This window comes from Anguilla anguilla, chromosome 15 (genome assembly GCF_013347855.1).
Source record: "Anguilla anguilla isolate fAngAng1 chromosome 15, fAngAng1.pri, whole genome shotgun sequence".
Taxonomy (NCBI): domain Eukaryota; kingdom Metazoa; phylum Chordata; class Actinopteri; order Anguilliformes; family Anguillidae; genus Anguilla; species Anguilla anguilla.
The window spans coordinates 29,567,692-29,588,744 of record NC_049215.1 but is presented as its reverse complement, the minus strand read 5'-3'; the positions used below and the strand labels follow the sequence as shown (position 1 = coordinate 29,588,744).

Genomic DNA, 21,053 nt, shown 5'->3' with positions numbered 1-21,053 from the left:
TATTGGTGAAATGAATCCTCTGCCTTTAAAATTGGAAAAGCACACAGCTCAAGGACAAAATGGGATGCCTGTGGAAGGACATCTGCCGTCTTCATTCCTGCTTGCCAAAGGCGTCCTCCAGCAAGGCGGAGTAGGTGATGCTCCTCAACGCCGGGCCAACCGCTTCTCCAGTCCGGTCCACATCGAACTGAGGAATGAAGGATGATGAAAGGGGAATGATGACATGGACACTGGAGGCCCCAAATGGCCGACAAACCCACCGCACTCGTTCCTGAACCTCGGGCGAGCCGCAGCTGGCCGATATTAACGCCTGGACCTTTAAGCTCATTTGAAATGGCCGCCCCAGCGTGAGGAGAGGGCCTCAGTGAGCGCAGTTGGAAATGTGGGAGGAACACGGTAGCGAAGGTAGCGGGAAGTAGGACTGTCAAGCTGGCACAGAGATGCCCTCAGACAGAAGGGCTCTTCTGAGAGGGTCAGGTGGCTTTTCGGCCGTCAGTGGCGTCGTGTACAGTAAAGAGCTGGGTTTGGCAGACAGACAGACAGCCAGATGGACGCCACTCAGGCTGTTCGTTCTTCGCTCTTCAGGATCAGCCGCTGAGCTCCCGCGCGTGAGCGGAGCAGCACCCCTTTAACTGGCTGAGAGGTCTGGGCTGACCCTGTGCTACCGTAATGTAAGGGACTAAACACCAGCCACAGATGAGAGGAGTCAGACAAATTAGAGAAGACCATAGACTGCGAGGACCACAGTGCACATCTCCCAACAAGAGTCACCTGCTAAGCCGACTGCGCCTCATTCTTTCTGTGTGTGTGTGTGTGTGTGCCTGTGTGTTTGTGTGTGTGTATGTGTGCACATGTGGGGACTTATATGAGTGTAGCGGACTTGCCTCAGCTATTATTACCCCATGAATGTCAACCGATCGACAGTTTCTCTACAAAGCGCTCTGCAGCCAACAAACAGGCTCTCCATCTGTTGGAGAGGGCTGGAACTGCCCCAGAAATTCCTCGCTCTTCTCACATCCTGCCGCGTGTGTCCTGGGCAGATGTTTCTGCTTAGAGTCTCATGTGGCGGAGCACGCTGACTGACTTCTGCATAAGAAAATAAACACATCTAGAAGCAGCGCTCCTGAAAGGGGTTTCTCAGGGCCCAGCCCAAAATGAGACCTTTATCTGGAACAACAGGCTTGGCCAGACCCAGTGCCACTGGACATCCAGGACACAGATTCTGCTGTAACCATGACCCACAATGGTTTAAAAAAAACTCCTCTTTAGTTTCACTGCGAACGAAGCAAGCAGCTGCAGGAGATCCGGAGGAAGTGAGTCTGACGCGTGCGCTGTCAGCTGTCACTCACCTTCATGACATCATCCGGGAGAAGCGGGGGCAACGGGTTCTCTCTCCAGTTGATCTTAGACAGGAAGGAGTTGTAGTCCAGTTCCTCTGCCTCATTCTCAAACCTGGTCAGGAGAGTGGGCAGTAAAAAGAAAGATTCATGTAGGAAAATAAAATGGAATTGAGGCATAAGAAAGACAACAAAGAAAAGAAAGTAATACTCTCGTTTTCTCTCACTTTTCAAAGAGGGCCATCAGCAGGTTGTCTGCCAGGGGGATCTTGAAGGCTTTGCAGATAGTTCTGGCCTCCATGGTGGCCAAGCGTCCAGTCCTACAGCACCATGGGAGGGCAGGCATGAGAGATCCAAGAGAGCCGATATCGCTTACAGCTTAGCTACAGGCGAAGCAAAACCAAGTCATCAACGTCACCCACAGAGTCATCAATTAAGAGGCTCAGAAGCATCTCTGCGAGACACACATGTCTGTTCTACATGGGAGGTGGCCCGTTGTTTTCTCAGGATCCTGCAGGCCCACTGGAGCCAGTCTTGACATTACGTCTTTATTACCAGGAGAAGACAAGTCAGAAAAAATATGAAAATAACAGACGCGCGATTAACCCTTCGGTGCCCCGAGCCATCTATTTTCACCCGTCTGCAACGTGCCACCCTGTCTTTGCAGGACCATCTGTTTCCAATGTTACACTTGAATCCGCTGGAACTAATCGCAGCTCCTCTCTCTCGGGGGGCTGATGGCTTGCAGACCCCGGCAGGAGGTCTCTCTCTCCCCTGCCTGGGACGGGGACGTGGACGGGGGTGGGGGAGACGTGCCGGTACCTGTCCCGGTCCTCGTAGACGAAGGCATTGCTCATTTCGGAGAAGCTCTCGAAGTGGCTCTTCTTCAGGCGCTCCTGCGCCAGCGACAGCATCAGGCCCAGGTCCGGCTCCCTCTGCTCCCGGACCGCGTAGCTCCGCCCCAGAGTCATGACCTCATGATCTGACAGTTGGCAGCCCGCCCCTGCCAGCAGCCTCCTGCGGTGATAAGATCGTCTCTCACACATTCACCGGCTCGACAGCTCTGCTCTGACAAATGACCCACGGTTTACTGTACAATTACCAATTTACATCTCATAGGATCATTTACCGTACAATTACCAATTTACATCTCATAGGATCCTGAAACTGGGTGTACCGAGTATCTGTAAATCAGCCATGTTACGACATACTAACTGTCTGTGCTTAGCACACTCTGGTAACACTTGGGGTGGTTTCTACAGATTATTTTTCCAATAAGTACGAATTGTTTCAGAAAAGGCCATATTACATTCAGCCCCCAATTAGCTACACATATTAAATGACGATCAGTTATGATAACTCACAGAAGAGCCCTTGGGGCTGTTCTCCATGCTCGTCACTAACATGCAGACAGATTTGGCCCTGAGGAAATCTACTGACTGTATTATAATATACCTGACAGTGTCTAACGAGTCCTCACCTGAAAGGCTCGTAGTGGACGACCCCAGTGTTCCCCGGGTCGCTCATGACCAGGAACTGCTTGATCTCCTTCCGCTGGTCCTCGCTGAGGGACTTCAGCTTGCTCAGAATGGTCCCAAGGTTGGCCATGGGGAACTGGACAAAACATGTCATTTTAAGCACGGTGATGATATTTCTTCCATACATTTCATAATAAAGACATTTGCATGTTGTATTCCTTATATGTTTTTTTTAACGTTTTACAGTTATAATTTTACACATACGAATGCATATGCACAGGTACAAAAACTCATTTAGAAGCATACATTTTACAGAAAGGTCTGTTATTAATTTTATAAACCCTACAGAAGTCTGGAAAAAGTGCAGGAACCGTGAACACACAAAAGGGCGTATTCAAGGACAGTCGCTCAATTAGCGCTTTATTATCTGCTTTCTGACTGGCCAGTGCTGCCTTGACCGCACTACTGTGGTATCTGAAGGGAGTGACGGTACTGCTGAGCCACCGAGGATAATGAACAAGCCTGTCTCTCTGTTTCACTCCATAGGAATGTGCTGCTCCTCGTGTGAGACTTATCTCCCACGTGCACAGGTAAATAAAGCCTTCCCTGCTGCATTACTGCATGGCTTGACTTTTCACAATGGGCATTGTTGGCCAGGACCCAACAGTTGTTATTTCTTTTTTTGTTTTTCAACATGATGGAGTAACATGCACTTACCACCAAGGTTATAAAAGTCTCAGTGTAAGTTCAAATGTATGACCGAGCAACAGCCATAGAACGCACAGCAGCAGATATGTATCGACTTGAACAGACCGAGCCTGCATCGCACTGTGCTAAATTAGGAGAATGGAAATTAATGAGACCCTTCAAAATCAAAATGATCTACTGCTCAACAGAGCAGAGTTCAGAAATACTCCCAGGAATCGTCAGCTTGAGGGTGTCCAGTCTTATCATGAAAGGGCCAATGTGGGTGCAGGTTTTGGTTTCAGCCCAACATTACAACACCTGATTGAACTAATCACAGTCCTCCATAAAGACCTGGTTAAGTGGAATCGGGTGTGTTAGTGCTGGGCTAAAACAAAAACCTGCACCCACGCCGGCTCTTTTTGGATAAGACTGGAGCACCCCTGCACTAGAAGATAAGAACAATGACTCATCCATTTGTTGACCCGTGTCACAAATAAGGGATCCCTGCTCCTTTGTGTCTGAGTGAAGACAAGCAGAGTGGAGAGAAATAATGACTGGGAGAGAAGAGGAGAGGAGAGGAAGGGAGGAGAGGGGAGAGGACAGGAGAAGAGAGGAGAGGAGGGGAGAGGAACAGAGAGGAGAGAAAGGAAGAGGAGAAGAGAGGAGAGGAGGGAGGAGGAGAGGAAAAGAGAGAAGAGGAGATGAGAGGAAAGAAGAGAAGGACAGAGGAGAGGAGAGAAGAGGAGAAGAGAGGAGAGGAGGGGAGGACAAGGGAGGATGATGAGTGGAAGCTGAGCACCTCCTCTGCGTTTTGCTCCATGTAGCTGATGGTGAACTCGTCTGCATCCACCAGCTGGAACTCCTGTGAGTTCATGCAGAGTCTGGCTCCCAGGTACAGGTCCTGGGCGTTGAAGTACTCTGACATCTCAGACTTAAACAGCTCCTGTCCCGGCTTCTTCACCCTCCCCCTCTCCAGGAATTTACCTCCCATCACACCTGCAACACACAGAGCAAAACCCTCACCTGCCAGTCCACACCAACTCAGGCCAGGCCATTATTCAGGCACATTATCCTGCAGCGTTGCAAAACATTTTTATAAACTGAATCTAAGTGTCTTCATTTGGAACATATTTGCTGGACTGACAGTTCACAAGGACTTTACATGGATTTTAAGTTGTAACAGGTTTAACATTAAACGCTGCCGCATGCGCCAAAGCAATTACAAGGTACTTCATTACCCAGGTTCCTCTTGGTGCGCTCGTACACGGAGATGGTGTCATCGCTAAGGAAGTAGGAGACGATGAACATCCTCTCTGTGTCTGTCGGGACGTCGGACACCATCCTGCCCACAAACCGCAGCACGTTGCTCACCAGCCCCTGTCTGAGAGAGGACGCACTTAAGCAGACAGACACACAGACGGACAAACAGACAGACACACAGGTGGACAAACAGACAGACACACAGACGGACAAACAGACAGGCACACAGATGGACAAACACACAGACACACAGACGGACAAACAGACAGACACACAGATGGACAAACAGACAGACACACAGACGGACAAACAGACAGACACACAGATGGAAAAACAGACAGACACACAGACGAACGCACAGACGGACACACAGACGAACACACAGACAGACGCACAGACAGGCGCACAGACGGACACACAGACCCTTCCAGGCTACCTGCTCTCATAACGCGGTTAAAACTCCAGCCTTTTCACACAAAACTGCCACGCAAAATGTCATTTTTCTTTGAAGATAGGGCGAAGCCCAGTGAGCGCTTGCACATGGGATTCAAAGACAGCGATCAAGGCGCTGGCCTCGATAAAGCTAATGGGATCTTCAGAAGTGAGCCCCAATCCGCAGATCAAACAAAAAAATGAAAAACAAACGCAGATGCGGCGAAAATGCGTGCAGGAAAGTCGCCCGCTGTTAGAAGCTCTAGGAAATAAAAGCTGACTCTGAGATGGCTGTGGTGGCATTCATACACACAGACACACAGACACACACACACACGCCACCTGGCCCGCACCCACCTGTCTTTTTCCATCAGCTTCCGGAAGTCCTTCCTCGGGGCCTTGAGCACCAGGCCCTTGCAGGAGCACAGGGAGTCCTCCTCGGACCCGAAGCCATTGTAGGGCGGCACCTCCCTGGGGACTCTGGGGGCCGGGCCGGGCCTGTAGTCCACCGGCGTGAAGTCCTCTGAGATCAAAGAGAGAGAGAGAGAGTGAGAGAGTGAGAGAGAGAAAGAGGCCGATGTAGCGGAACAGTAACAACCTGCCCTCGCGTCTGAGAGCCGCGTCCCGCCATCGCGGTGGCGTGACGAAGCGGCGCCATTTTGAGATGTTTGTGACCGGTCCGACGAAGCCTTCCGTTGGCAGAACACGGTGTGACGTGCAAGGGTTCGTATCGCATCGCTTCCTGTTGGCTAGGGGCGCGCACGTCCCGGCGTTTGAAGACAAAGAGGCGGAGAGGCCACCTCTCGTTTCTCCTGCTCTGACACCGACGCGTCTCTCTCAGGCGTGTAAAGTGGTCGCGCCTCGATGGCCCGCACAGCTTCCCCAGAAACGCTTCATGCCACAACGAGCGCGCGGCCAACGGGGAAGCAGCGGCTCGGCGTGTTTTTGGCTGCACTCTTGGTGAATACTCACCGCCCTCGGGGGATCTGGGGGGTAAACCTCCGAAAAACGAAACACTGAACTCGCTCTTTAAGTTCCTGTGACCGTGAGCCAAAGAGTTGGAAGGGGTTGTTTTATGTCTTCTGCACATATCCATAAATCTGTTTTCTGTTTGTGCAAATAGGCTAGCCGTGGCTGATAAAAAAAAAACGGTATAGAGTCACTGCTTCTACATTTCAAATGATAATTCCACTAGCGCGCCAGATGCTTTTTTTAACCCCTTTTTTCTCCCTGTGCGGAATGGCCAATTTGAGTGAGACAGACACAGCCGTAGCAGATAGCCGTGTTTTGAGTTTTGAGAAAAGCACTATATAAATGTAAGGAATAATGATTATTATTATTATCTAGAAATGTAATCACTGGCAAGAATATTATTTCTTTTTAAGAAAGCATCCAAAAAACATACACACAGTGGATATATAAGGATTGTAAATGGTTAAAAGCTCTTCAAATGTTTCTCCCTTCTGCCCTCTAGTGACCATGCATGAGTAGTACAAGAAGATGACACAGGAGTGGGCTCCAGTTACTGTATTGTCAGTTAAATTCCACAGCTGAAGTTGAGGAAGCTGTGCAGCAGATGAGTAATTAGCTGCTTCCCATTCATGACATTCCTGCTCTGTGATGGATGAAGCCTTCTTCTGTAACCTGAATAATCGGCACGATCTCCTCTGCTCAAAAGAGCAGCGTGACCAAAGCGCAGCGACTCACCAATGCCGTACTTGGAGCGGAAGTACTCCTTGGTGAAGTTGTCGCAGTCGCAGAGCACCACGTTTCTACCCCACACGTTGATCACCGCGCCCAGGGTCAGATCGCAGTCCTTGTAGAACTCCTCACTGGTCGTGCCAATCTGGAATAGGAAAAGGGTAAACAGACTGAATGATTTGGTAGTGTACATAGTTGTGAAGGTTTTGTGTAATTCTGGACTCTGACATTTGCACAGTACTGTATATATTTATAATGTATTTCTTCCCCTAAACTTCACCTACTTTGAGATTATCCAGAAGGTAGCGACCCTTGTTCCCTGTGGGCCCAAACACGTTGAGTACCGTGCGGTCGGTCACTTCTCCAGGCTGGCGGGTGGGCAGGGGGGCGTACTGTCCATCGAGCGAGAGAGAAAGGCAGAGAGTAACACCATGATTTCTTTAGCGAGGAGTGCATCCGTTCCACAGACAGGAGGCGTCCCATCTCAACATGTCCAATGACATTTTGCAAAAGATGGTGCAGCTTTTGGGGGTGGGGGTGCACAGGCATCACCGACACAAGATACAGACTGCATGAGTTCTGACCGTCTTTCACGATGAATCATATCTCAGCGGTAAGTGGGGAGGAAGGTAAGAGTGCTTTGGGGAAGGCCCTGTCGGCCTGGATACGGGCTCTGTGAGGGGGATGCAAAGCTTGCCCAGGCGGAAGGAGGAGAAGGCTGGTGCCACCCCACTGGGCTGAAACAGAGAGGAGAAGGAACTGGCGACTGCAGTTCCGCTGCGGCGCTCGACTTTTGGCCTGCAACGCTGAGACAGTTCCACCAGGGGGCCACAGAGCACCCCAGGTTTTTACCAGGGAACCTGCACTGTAGGCAGAGCCAGAAAGGAATGACTATATTCTGAGAAAGCAGCATTTGTCTCCTTCTGCAGACAGAGAGAAGGAGGGTTACCACGTAACAGCAACAGATTCCCCTTTGTGTCTCTGGCACCACCTGCTGGGCTGACATAAGAACTGCGCTCCCGGCTCACCTTGGGCAGCTTGCTGCGGTTCAGGAACTTGGGGACGACGTCGCGGCCCGAGTTGCGGCTGAAGACCTCGCGGATCTCTATGGTGTCGTCGGACAGGAAGTAGTGCAGCGTGAGCTCGTGGGGGACGCCAAATGTGGTGTCCGAGTCGTCCCAGTAGCAGAAGAAGCGAAGCACGTTGCGGTCGTGGTCCAGAAACTGCTTCAGCGTGTCCTGCCTCTCATATGGCCGCAGGGGCTTCATGCTTCCCTCCATCTGCACGCACACAGCCACAACAGCTTTAAACAGGGCATCATTTCACTTCCTCTCTTACCTAGAAAATATACTTTACACATCTCAAATACAGGTGTAATTTCTTACTGTTTTATCGATAAATAACTGAGCTAATGTTTTCTATGATTCTTGCTCAAGCTACAGTATATATGTATATATATGCAGCATCTTGAGTGCCAGAAGGTTACATAGCCAGTGCCATTTTGTAATTAAAGTACACAAATACTCAACATGCAATTTGTCTACTAATCACAATATCACATCTTATCATTTCAAACACCAATTTAGGATCATTTAGTGTTTTAACATCCAAAAGCCTCAGGTTTCTCCCAAAATATGCGCCAGTCAAAATGGTTGAACTTGTGGAATATTGTGGAAAGTGAACAGCGGCTCCATGTATAGCTGTGCTGGCTGCTAGCGCAGCTAACCTCTGACCTCTTTGCGGAGGCTGCTGTAGGGGTCCTCTGGGGTAGAGGCAGGGGGGTTGATGCGCATCCCCTGTTTCCGCAAGAAGTTGAGGGTGAAGGGGTCGCAGTTTGTGAGTTTGAAGGTCCGGCAGAACAGCACCACCTCCTGGTTGAGGTTGAAGTGGTGAGAGGTGTAGTACTGGTCATCCATTGGAGGCGGAAGAGCGATGCGTTGACGTCGAATCAAGGTTCCTGCGTGGCCATCGCAAACAGAAACACATATTATCAATTACCCCAGAATTATACAGTGGCCATTTCTATACCATAAACCTGCTTGCGCACAAAGGAAAATAAAAACAATTAAACTCGACAAATTATTTGGGATAATTTTGGGACTTTGGGATCTACGTTCCATTGCTACAGTGCAGATCACTTCATTAGGATTATTACCCACAATCACATTGTTAAGACTGCATTTTTAAACTTTTATCTCTGATGTACATTTGTTTTACCAAACAACAGTATGTGAATCGGATACGTCAGTCAAAAAGTTCAATCCTTTACCATATAATGTTCCCTTTATGAGTGAATTCAGATAATTACCCTGTGATATTCCACTGTTCCTCACTTCTGGCTCCACCACCTGAATGGTGTCATCCTCCAGATAGAAGTAAATCTTACACTTCCTCACTCTGTAAGTCTCCTCTCTCTTCTGGCACACAGGCTCTTGAAAGTGAGCATCAAAACAGAGAACCTACGGACACAAGCAAGTGTCGAATGCAGTGAATGCAGACTCCTGAATGAACTCACAGGTTAACAGAAGTACCTAACAATATGCAAAATTATTATTATTATGCATAAAATGACTGATCTAAATACAATCGAAACCAAATTCTCATGGACATCGAATCAATCATATGTCTGAAAAAAAAATGCAATTAATTAACAGATATATTGCTAAATTGAATCATTCTCATTACAAATGCCAAAATAAATAAGCTTATTTAAAGGTAATCAGGTTCTAGCATCTGGTCTTCAAAATGTTTATTCATTTTTTTAAATCATTCAAATCGCTGCCACTAACTAGCAAGGCAGTCCTACAGATCCGTTAAACTAAGTAGCTCACTGGTGAATATTTCTGCGACGGTTTGAATGACCTGTTTGTCAAATGCTAGCCACGACGGAGCACCGCTACCCCCTCCGCTCGATAGTCGGGAGCGGGGCTTCTGTCCGAGGAGCAGCTCTCCTCCAATGCCCGGTTTGTTGGTTCCCACCAAGAACGGGACTCCATGGGAATAGTCGAAATGCTGGGATTTGTGAAACTTCTCTTTGCCCAGCTGTACGAACACACGTCGGAAGAGTTTGCATTAGCTTAGATCAGTGGTTCCCAACCTCGGTCCTGGGGGACCACTGCGTATGCTGGTTTCAGTTCCAACCGCAATTGCTATCCCATAATTTTAACAAGATGTCAATTTTTTCTTGATCAGGTGCTTTTAATGTTTAGAGGGATTATTTACCCTCCTAAGTCACATTATGTCAGAAATAGCAGCGCATGTCATGAAGAATGAAACTCCCATGTTCACATTGTGCTTATTGTGTAAGGTAAAGAAATGTAATTGATCAAATTAATGACTAAGATGAATCATTAGGCTCCTAGGTTGTTGAACACATGTTTAAGTTCTTTCATCATTTTTTCCCCTTTAATGTATGAATTCAATGCAAGCTTTATTCATAGTTGTCTTTGAATTCATTGTCTAGAAAATGGTTCATTTTAGTAGCAATGTGATCATACTTTCATTTGAGCAGGTAAAAAATTGTTACTTTTGTTTATATAATTGTTTCCAATATATAACAATCAGTATAATGTGGACACAGGACTTCGATTCTTTATGGCATGCATAGTTATAAGAGGATAAATAATTCCTCTAAATATAAAAAGCACCTAATTAAGAAAAATGAGCATCTTGTTAAAATTCTGGGTTTGCAAGTGTAGGTTAGTTGGAATGAAAACGATAGGGTCCCCCTGGACCCAGGTTGGGAACCACCGGCTTAATTTAGATCTTTCTAATAAGCGAGCTCATTTGTTACCGTTAGCAATTCTTGTTAGCTAGCTATCATTCTAACTCTACCTAACACAACCGATCATTGACAAATATTGTTACCTGGAAAAAAACGGACAACGAATGAAGAAAAGAACACTTTAGTATATAGCTAACTTGGTTATTTAAAGGCAATTGGCTATTTATGCAGTTACTAAGTGGGACGACTCATACGTTCTAGTGCAATGTATCAGGTAAAGGAATGTTAGCTTGTAGCTAACGTTAACTCAGGTGCATTTCTCTTGCAAACGTTAGGTAGTAGCGAAGTGCTTAGAGTGTGTAGTTCTGGTGTTAAAATTTTATGCCAATATTTTATAGTAACTTACGTTTTTATTGGGCGAATTTCCCGGCAGCATAGGCAGCGCCACGGTGGCAGAATAAAGCAGGACTAGTTTCACCGAGAAAAGTACACTTGACTACTGCCAAAGCAGACTGGGCAGCTCACTGTCTTGGAGTTGCTATGGAGAGTGCGTTGTTTGCTCTCGTTGCTCAGATACTCGAAACGTCCTGTAGGATTGGTGCATTTTCAGAAAAACTGGAAAATAACAAAACAAAACTGGCAGGAATACACATTATCTGCGGCACGGGAAAAGAGCTCATAAGTAGCGTAGCTTTGTTTCAACATTTTCCGATAAATGTTGACGAGTGAGTAGGACCTGATCGGCAGTCTATCCTTGTTTTAGGACAAACTGCTAAACAGTCCATTTTATCACGTATACAAATGCACTGTATTTGTTGAGCAGAAAAACAACTAGCAAGCTATTCAGTTAGGCAATTGAAATTAGAATGGAATCTTTTTTGTAACAAGGAGTAGGCTAATCTATATTTTCAAAAACAATGTTTCTGGCACCAGTGCGCTAGGGATTCAAATCCGAGTTTTTGTGCTTTGGGTCATTGCCCAGTTGGAACATGAATCTTTGCCCAGAGCGCAGAGCTCTTGTGCATTGAAACAGGTTCTCTTCAAGGATTTGCCTGCATTTGGCTCCATCCATCTCCTCTTTGATGGAAACAAGCTGCCCAGTCTCTCCTGCTGAATTGCAACCTCATAGCATGAGGCTGCCACCACCATCATGCCTGACAGTGGGGATGGAGTTACCTGGGTGACAGGCTGTGTTTCAGGCCAAAGAGGTGAACTTTAGTCTAATCTTACCACAAAACCACGTGACTTCTGGCAAACTCCCGGCCTGACATAATGTTGGCCCCCGTCAGAAGCGGCTTCTCTGGATGGTTTCTGCCATTTCCTTGGTCACTTTTCTGAAATTTGCCCTTTGTGTCCCGTTTTTCAGGTGGGGCAGCCTAATCTTGGCAGTGCATGCGTTGTGCCATTGTTTCCCATTTTATTATGCTTAAGACTTAATAGTGCTCCTACAAAATGTCAAAGCACAGCCAGTCTTTTTTGAATCTTCCTTCCTAAAAACTCAAATCTTGAAGTTACACAGACAGTTTCTTGGTCTTCAAGGCAGCGTGACTGATCTGATCTGCCATTTCCGTCAGAAGACTTTAAAAAGTTGGTGATGTTTATTCTGCAGTCATGCAATTGCATACACAAGGATTCAAAATAAACCTTCAATTCAAAATAAGGATTTAAAAAATCTCATTTAAATATATTTTAGTTTGTCTTTGCAATAACAATAATGAGGGTTGAACATTTTTGGAAGGTAGTTATGGATCAAGAATCAATTTTCAAACCTCACTGAAGAGGTCATTCACAAAACTCTAATTTGGCCACTTTAGCCAAATGCATGTCATAACACATTGGGGATATCATAGCACATTACTGCCCAATACATGATAATTCAATCTGATCTGCTGCAACAATATCATATGGAACAATTCATACACATAACATTGGCTTCTTTCCCTTAGGAAAAATAACGAACAAAACATGATGTTTTGCCAAACTAGGCTTCAAACACATTTATTTCAGCTGTACACTTTAAAAATCATAGTTAAAGGAAAAAAAGGCTATTTGGTATTCATGAGGGAGAGAGGAGACATAGATTATACTGAAGGTCAAGGAATATTGCGCTGTTAAAAGGCAAGAAATGAATCCAAACAATGTGATAATGACTCATTACTGAACATAATCATGTTTTCTACACTGGTAAGAGGACGCATCGTGAAGCTGCACTGGTTCCTATTTAGCACATTAGAACACTTAAATAATATGACCGTGGTCTAGGATGCCACAGATTGCCTGAAGACGCATCTCACCAATGACAAGCCACAATACATAGATGACCGTAATGCGAGGAGTGAAGCTCATCCTATGTACAGTTGGGTGTCAGTTGGGTTGCGAGACCTGCCAGGGGTGACTGGCTACAGAGGCACAGTTTTACAGGGGGGCTGGGGGGGGGGTAATATTTCAGCAGCCTGCACAGCCGAAACGGTGCGTCCACCCTCCCATCCCTGCTGCTTCACAGTATACGCATCTCCCCGTTTCTCCCGCAGTGGAACAGGAGGAAATGCTTCACAGTTATGACAACTTCCTGTGTGCAGTAGCAATTCGTGGGCCGGCCTGGGCTAGCCTGGCCTGGCGGTGGACCCACGCCGGATTCTAAGACGCCAGTCCGAGCAGAAAGCCTCCGACAAATCCGCTGGAAAGGACAATGTTCCTCTTCACGAAATCTGTAGACTAAAAGGAAAGGCGAAAGGAAGAAAGTACACTGTCATACAGTATCACAAAAACTGAGGAAGCCTTCCCAACAGCGTGAAAAGTCCTGAAGAAGCTCCCACATTCTTCAATTTTAATTTGCTGATTTTTTTCTTCTTCTTTTTTTCTCAAAGGGGATAATTGCTCATTGATAATACTGTGAATTAGAATGTTTATAGTAAAGTATTCCAGGGGTGCCAAACTCAGCCCTGAGGCCTCCCCGTATATGCTGGTTTACTTTTCAACCAAAATGACCGTTTCCAAGTGTAAAGGGCTCTTTATTGTTCAAAATGTGAACAATGAATGCAAAAGATCGGATCCGAGCAAAAAAAGGCCTGTAATGTGAACCCTAAAACTACACCATTTGTGGAAAAGGAGGCAATAATGACAAGAAGAAAATGGCTATGCGCCAAACCTTCATTCTGATAAAATCACTTTAAGGCAGGGGACTGCAACCCTGGTCCGGGAGAGCCACGGGCTTTGCTGGTTTTCATTGTTACTCTGCACTTAATCCATTAGAGCCAACTCACTTCATCTGGTTACCTGGGTCTGGATTGGGTGCTGACAGCAAAAACCAACAGAGCGTACAGCTCTCCCGGACCAGGGTGGCAGACCCCTGCTTTAAGCACAAAACTATGGAAGCATTTCACCAAATCATGTTAATAAGCCTCATCGATCACAAGACTGTCTGAAATGAAAACCAGAGTACATGGGGACTGGGGAGGTCCCAATTCTAAGTTTGAGAAAATGCATTATATCCCTATACGAATGCTCTTTATGAATGCTTTCTTTTCATCTACCAATAGGGGGCGCCATTACTTTAATATTTAATGAATGTGATAAAGTAGGGCAAACTGATTGGGGGGGGGGGGGATGCTTACAGATCGCTGCCTGTTCATCTTCAGGATGAATAAAACATTTTTTTGCCATTTCAAAGTGATTACATTAACCTAAATTACACTTCTCAGATCAATTTGAAACTGAGGGATTACTACACACCATAAATTAATTAGCACACAATAATGACACCTCAGATCAGAAGCTAATGAGTGTGAATGCAATAACAACACATAACGACAGCTAATGATGTCTGCAATGAAAGCTGTGTGCCCTCCACAGCCCACTTCCATCATCACATTATCGGTGCCTCGTACTTCCTCAGGATACTTCACACATTTCCCAGAATGCCTAGGGGAGATACGGCTGAGGACCAGCAGCAATGACAACTGTGCCATTATTAGGACACCCTGCTGCTGCAACATCGGAAGGACTCATTTATTAATACGGCAAGAGCCACATTTGTGGGAATGTGTGAAAAAAAAATGAAGAAAAAAACAGGATCCATTGGCTTTTTGTTTTTTTGAGACGCCAACTTCAAACCCCTGGATAAGTAAATAGGGATGTACGGTTAAACCCTCCCCCCCCACCCCCCCAAAAAAAAACACTTGCATATCTGGTATAAAATCTGCAAGCCATGGCCCCATTTCCAACATCACACAAATGGAACAGTAGAACACGACAGTTTAAGTGTCAAGGTCCTTGCAGATGCGAAACACTAACTGATAATTTCATGGTATCATAGTCAATACAGCATTTTAATTCAAAATGCTTTTTACGTAAGAGCTGTATAAAGCAACACCCTAGTTCATAAGGCCTCACCTCTTCAATGAATGAGTTGATTTCAGGTGCTGCCTTGTTGGCTTTTTTCTTCAGATGTTTCTTTGCTTTGTTCACGTCCTTCTCGACCTTCTTCCAGTCGACCTGCACATACCCACTGTGATTTGCAATCTGCAAAATAAAAACAGCAGGAAAACGTGAATGCAAACTGTAAATGGAATTCAAAAGCGATAAGCGTCAAAACATATCCGTTTCATTTCATCTGGCGGAACATTTCACAGTTCACAAAGCACCGTGACTTCACAGAGCCTTCGGTTATTCGAAGTCTGGACATTTTTCAAATTCAAAGTCTTAGAATTCAACTTTTACCACCACAGAAGCATTCTTCCTCATTTAGCTTTGTATCAGTTATTTTACACTTTGGTTTGAGATTAGCACTATGCTTTTAAAAGCAAAGGAAGTGTTCCGGACAGTTGGAAAAGATGTTCCTGTGTTTGTCTTCTATACTCAATTTATCAATATCAATTTATCTGGTTAACATGGTACTAAATGGTTTGACGTATATATTTTGTAATACATACATATATACATAAAATTGCACATTTGGTGTTAAATATCGCCTTTAACAAAATTGCATGTTACCTTGCCCTGAGTACTTTTCTAGTACTTGTTTATTTCGTAATATGGACATGACCAATTCATTACAAATGCATACTGTCCAATTGAAAATTCAGTAAATATATTGAAAAGGCAGAAGTGGAAGAAGATGACTTCGATTGTAAGAGCCAGCAATGGGAGGACGAAGAAGGAACTCAAATAAGGCATAGCTGGTTTCTAACTGCGGGAAAGATGCAATGCGATCTGCAATCTGGATAGGAGAGGGCCATCTGGGAGCAGCAGTCAGTTCCACAAGGAGAACGGTCAGCCTGCTTTAAGTATCGCAATTATATCAATCAGCTAAACTGAAAAATATGCAAATAACTAACATGCATTAGGAATCACACTTACGAAAGAGAATTTAGTAAAAAAAAAAGCAAAGATGCAGCTAGCTGCCAACCTGAGCGACAATATGTGCTCTGTCGTGAAGGAGGAAGAGTACATTCAAATCCCTGCAAGAGTTCTAGACTGTAGGCCAAGTTCTGAACAAGCTCCCAAATAAGACAGCGACTAAAAACAAGCGCATCCTACTGTTCCTAAAGGTCAGCTTGAAATGCAGCCATCTCTACTCAGGCGTAATAAAATGAGCACAAGCAGGCCTATTAGGTTTACTGAGCATTAGTCAAGCTTTAAAACGTAGAATGTTACTATTAAGAGCATTTTTATTATTTTAAATGTTACGCAGTAACATGTGAACGCCCTCGGTTTTAACAAACATTAGCAAGTTCCCAGAACACAGAGGAGGAAAAACAAAATCAGTGATTCTATGAATGATCTAGAGCAGACAAATTGGTGGTGGGGGGGTTATCCTTGTAGTTCCTGGTAATACATTGCCATTTCCTGAAGTGACGTTGCCTTAGCTTGTACAGTACGATGTATGAAATTACACAGCCTTACTTGCAACAAGAGGAATCCTCCACCAACCGCCGTGGCTGCGATCTTTCCCACCCTCTGAAAAAGATATCCTGCACACCTTTCAGGAGAAAAGAAAGCTGTTAGCACCGAAGTTCCATGCATTAATTGAAACAAGTGCAGTGCTGATTCTCAGCTTTTTAAAGGGCATTTCTATACATTTTGGTTTCACCATGTAGAAATTACAGCACTTTTTATACACAGACCCCCCCATTTCAACATTACCATACGTTTGGGACATTAATGTTATGTAAATGAAAGTAGTCATGTTCAGTACTTTGTCACACTGCCTTTGTACGCAATGACTGCTTGAGATTGTTCAATGAGTTTGGAGGCTTTTGCTCGAACTTGAGCAGATAATTCTGTACACATCTGAATTAATTCTGCTGTTGCTGTTAGCAGCTACATCATCAATGAAGACAAGTGAGCCAGTACCTGTGGCAGCCACACATGCCCAAACCATAACAATGCCACCACCACCATGCTTCACAGATGGAGGGGGTGCTTTGGATCTTGGGCAGCTCCTTCTGGCCCCCACACTTTGCTCATGCCATCACTCTGTTCTGTTTGTGAAGCTTTCTGCAGACAGTAGTCATCTACACATCCACGCATGCCTCCTGAAGAGTCTTTCTGATCTATCGAAAAGGTATTTGGGGTTTTTTCTTCATTATGGCGAGAATTCTTCAGTCACCGACTGTAGAGGTCCTCCTTGGCCTACCAGGCCCTATGTGATTACTGAGCTCACCACCAATACCCTTTAATAAAAGCTGAGAATCTGCACTATATCCACATGAGAACCGTTTGATTACAAATTTTAAATTGTGGAGTACAAATGCCAAATCAAGAAAAAATATGTCTTTGTCCATAACATTATGGAGCTCACTGTATACTGAATTGTGGAAAAGATAATACCCATCAGAAATCAGAGCTGAAAGAAAGGTTTGGTTGTGCTAAATTTGCACTGATTGAAAGGGCACTGCAAGACTTGGGGAATGCTGAGACACAGCTATCGCGCTAACAGCACTCTTGCCCTCCCTGAACAGCATCACAGCCAATTACGTGCTGGTTTTGCAGAACAGCAAGCTGCAGACAGAACTGGACTGGTATAACTCTGGTTCAATATCAGACCTTGGGTCATATGCACACACAAGAATAGTGCCTTAATTGGGCGAGTCTCCCAGAAGCTCCTTGGTGTCTTAACAGAATTTCCATTTTAGCGGCTTACCAACACCATGCATTGAGACTTTAATAATGGCAAGCGTAACACTTCACACTTGGTGCTATAAATGACTGGCGTTCATAGGGCTGTACGGCGAGCCATTGCATTGTGACTGAAGAACAGTGCTCACGGTCACACCCCCACTATCCCTCTGTGCCTCAAGATCACCTGTGCAAACGTTACATACCAGCCGCTCACTCCCCCCATCATGATCTGAGTGGCCACAGAGTACTTCTCTGCGATTGGTCCAGAATTGTTCCCGAAAACACGGCTCCACCATTGATGCCGCCTGGCATAGTCAGTAAGGTCCAACACTTCATACGAGTCATCTTCACTCTCTGGATCTTAATGAAGAGATTGGCATCAGTTTATAAATTTGATCAGAAAAGACCTCCAAATGTATTATTTATTTAAGTGTCTTTCCAGAATACTTTAAACAGGTAGTATTGAAAAGATCAATCGTCTGGAATAAATGGCATGACACAATACGAATCTCCATATTCTCTATGAGTTTAAAGAACCTGGTGTTGCATAAAACCTACCCACGCAGTCCGTTTTAACGGTAGGGAGCACAAATAAATATCGTTAGCAAGGGTAATACGCTATACCACACCTGCCTGTGTTATTGTGCGAACCAATATAGCTCTGGATTACGTTAGTAACTCACAGCAGGACCTACAGCTTCATCAAATTTAGAAATAAACTGAAAAAGATCAATCAGCCCTGCACCTAGTAGCTAATAAACGAACACTACAATGGAACACATTTTTAGAAAAACTTCTTGAATAAAAACGTTCACGTGCTACAAATATGGTTTCCCAGCGACGTTAGCAAAAGTGCTGGTTTGTCACTTTAAAAAAATTATTCATACTAGCTAAATTAAACAATGCCCATATGCAAACTACGCACTTTCAGTGAGCTTGGCAGTGATTGACAGAGCCATTAATTTCTAACTAGCAGCACAATTTCGCAAAATGTGGGCATGGTAAGTAATATTAGCATACAGCTATATATAGAAAGCAACAGTACATGGTCCTAGCTAATGCATTCCGATCAGTTTCGTTGGCTAATACTATAGATTGTTGATGTAGCTAGCTAGTTGGCTATTCTGTCAACTAGCTATTTAGCAGCATACCACCAACAACCTGTAGACTAACGATTAATATATCTAAACAAATGATTGTGATGTGTTAATGTTGTTCCTTGTTGTAGAGCTAGTAATAGCAAGCTAAAGACCAGCATATTTTATTTGAATGTTAAATGAACTAGCAAGCTAGCTAAAGTCAGGTAGCTACAAAGACATGCTAGGTAGTAGTTAGCTAGCATTTGCTACAAAAAATACATTCACAAAATGGAATTTCAGTAGCACGTAGTCTGGTAGTACATTACGGTTTTAAGGCCAAGAAACTTAATGGAATGCTGCAATTATGTCATTTTGTTTGAGGCATGTAACACTGCGATACCTACACACAGCTAGTTAGCTATATACACCTCACTAACCTTCTCTGCGACCGGCCATTTTGCAGTATGTTGACAATGTAGCCGTTCCTGATAACGCCCACTAAGTTCTACTACGTCACCATTTAAAAAGACAAGTAGTTCCCAGCCCAGTGCCTGGTCGTACCACTAATAAACTCAATAGTACGCCCAGTAGTTGAAATGTCGACTAAACGTTACATATAAAAAATAAGGCCCACTGCACGGTGATGACAAACAATATATTTTTTGTAATCATCACGTCCATAATTAAAGTAACAAATAACAAGCAAGAGACCTTTTAGATAAAAATTTAGCTACACAGCAAAACCACACGTTTCGTTAAACCTTGCAGATTTAAGTCTACGTTCATTTGACATAGTAAATGTAGAAAGCCAACAACTGGTAAAAGTAACATTTAAGGCTGTTTTTACCATTTTCATGTTAAACCAACATCTACAACAGCCTCCATCACATTGCACAGGGTCAGTTACCATTTTCAAGCACTTTCTTTAAATTGTGAGTGAATACAAATTCAATACTTGTGCAAATCATTTATAAATGTTCCTGAATGGAACCAAATTAAGTTTGCTGATTCCTTCCAGAATTCATGCTACAATCCTTACAATATTACAATAGCATAAGCTATGTTTAGCCTACTTAAAACCACTTTCAGCAGGTCAGCATGCCCTGATCAGAGGCAATGTGCCAGTTTACTTCGAGTAAACATTGTCAGCTTAACTTAATGGAGACTTGCATAAGCAGTCGCACGTAAAGGTTACATTTTTTTGTTATCTCTCATTTCCAACAACTATTTATATTATTTTAAGAATATGAACTCATTGTCTCATTTGCATGGTTTAGTTTTTATTTCCATCATCTTTTTTTATGAATACAGCAGTCTCACTTTACAGTTCACACAAATACAGATGGCAATTTAACTAAAATGCAATTATCAATTAAAGAATATTTAAATATATAAATATTCTAATCTCAGTACATCAGCACCACAATTGTACCTGAATCTGACTCATTTTAAGAGATGACCAACAATGCTCCAGCAATGAAAGCAAATCTAAAGTAAAACAAAAAGTAAAATAGTCATGTTGTAAAATGAGAACATTCATTTGGCTGGCTCCAAATAAAGGAATCCGCTAACTCAGAAACGGTTCTGTTACTATTTTAGGAAAAGGCCCTAAGTTTGAGCATAAAGAATGGTGGAGAACCCTATACTGAGCAAAGAAAACATGGTATGTAGTCCATTTTAACTGGGAATGTACACCTTGGATGAACTAAAAATAACCAGTGTAAGGATTTTGCATTTCTGAAGGACATGGAAAAGCTTATATAAAATTGAGGGGCATTTTTCTGGACCATGGAGCCCTGTGTGCAAGAACACCAAAAAAAATGTTTATATAGAAGTAGTGTCTTTCTGTATACCCAGACTGACTTCTGACAAATATACAGTATAGCACTAGATGGGTGGCACTATACATTTGTGGCATCCTGCAACACCATGATAGAGAAACATAAAAACCATCATGCTTGAAAGTTATCTTCCGTAATGTTCATAATTCTTTTAAAATAATGATGTTCATTCACAATGGCAAACTTGGTTCCGCAATATTAATTTTATATCGCTTCACTGACATTGCCGTCTGAGGGAAAAGGCCAGAGAGAATGGTGTGATCATTTTCCCTCATCTTCCTTCCCTCATATTTCACAGGTTAATTTCCACAAGTAATGACAGAAAGCCATTAATCTCTTCCATGGACACCCAGGACAGATTTACTGTTCAGTTGGTCTGTACCAATTTAGGC

The 21,053-nt window shown here is 44.2% G+C and overlaps 2 protein-coding genes across 2 annotated transcripts; both read right to left on the bottom strand.

Moving 5' to 3' along the window:
• Nucleotides 1–11,176, bottom strand: efhc2 (EF-hand domain (C-terminal) containing 2). Its single transcript, XM_035392717.1, has 15 exons — nucleotides 11,026–11,176; nucleotides 9,758–9,937; nucleotides 9,204–9,354; nucleotides 8,629–8,852; nucleotides 7,924–8,175; nucleotides 7,180–7,287; nucleotides 6,902–7,040; nucleotides 5,552–5,717; nucleotides 4,741–4,883; nucleotides 4,302–4,498; nucleotides 2,818–2,951; nucleotides 2,160–2,354; nucleotides 1,565–1,657; nucleotides 1,350–1,452; nucleotides 1–187 (listed from the first exon to the last, which is right to left on the bottom strand). The coding sequence occupies exons 1-15, from the start codon at nucleotides 11,053–11,055 to the stop codon at nucleotides 92–94; spliced, it is 2,211 nt and encodes a 736-aa protein (XP_035248608.1). The 5' UTR covers nucleotides 11,056–11,176; the 3' UTR covers nucleotides 1–91.
• A 1,409-nt stretch (nucleotides 11,177–12,585) lies between these two features.
• Nucleotides 12,586–19,354, bottom strand: fundc1 (FUN14 domain containing 1). Its single transcript, XM_035392556.1, has 5 exons — nucleotides 19,258–19,354; nucleotides 17,945–18,101; nucleotides 16,524–16,599; nucleotides 15,012–15,140; nucleotides 12,586–13,334 (listed from the first exon to the last, which is right to left on the bottom strand). Exons 1-5 carry the CDS (start codon nucleotides 19,274–19,276, stop codon nucleotides 13,257–13,259), a joined length of 459 nt encoding a protein of 152 aa, XP_035248447.1. The 5' UTR covers nucleotides 19,277–19,354; the 3' UTR covers nucleotides 12,586–13,256.
• Nucleotides 19,355–21,053: the final 1,699 nt, after the last annotated feature.

Bases quoted from the DNA above. Each gene is read 5' to 3' on its own strand.
- efhc2 (XM_035392717.1), bottom strand. From the start codon at position 11,055: ATGCTGCCGGGAAATTCGCCCAATAAAAAC. The intron at 5,718-6,901 runs GTGAGTCGCTGC...CTTTGATCTCAG, and splicing joins CCGCTCCAAGTACGGCATTG to AGGACTTCACGCCGGTGGAC. The intron at 2,952-4,301 runs GTGCTCAGCTTC...TGTTTTGTCCAG, and splicing joins TGGAGCAAAACGCAGAGGAG to TTCCCCATGGCCAACCTTGG.
- fundc1 (XM_035392556.1), bottom strand. The intron at 16,600-17,944 runs GTATGTAACGTT...TTCTCCTGAAAG, and splicing joins ATGGGGGGAGTGAGCGGCTG to GTGTGCAGGATATCTTTTTC. The intron at 13,335-15,011 runs GTGAGGCCTTAT...CTTTCCTTTTAG, and splicing joins TCAACTCATTCATTGAAGAG to TCTACAGATTTCGTGAAGAG.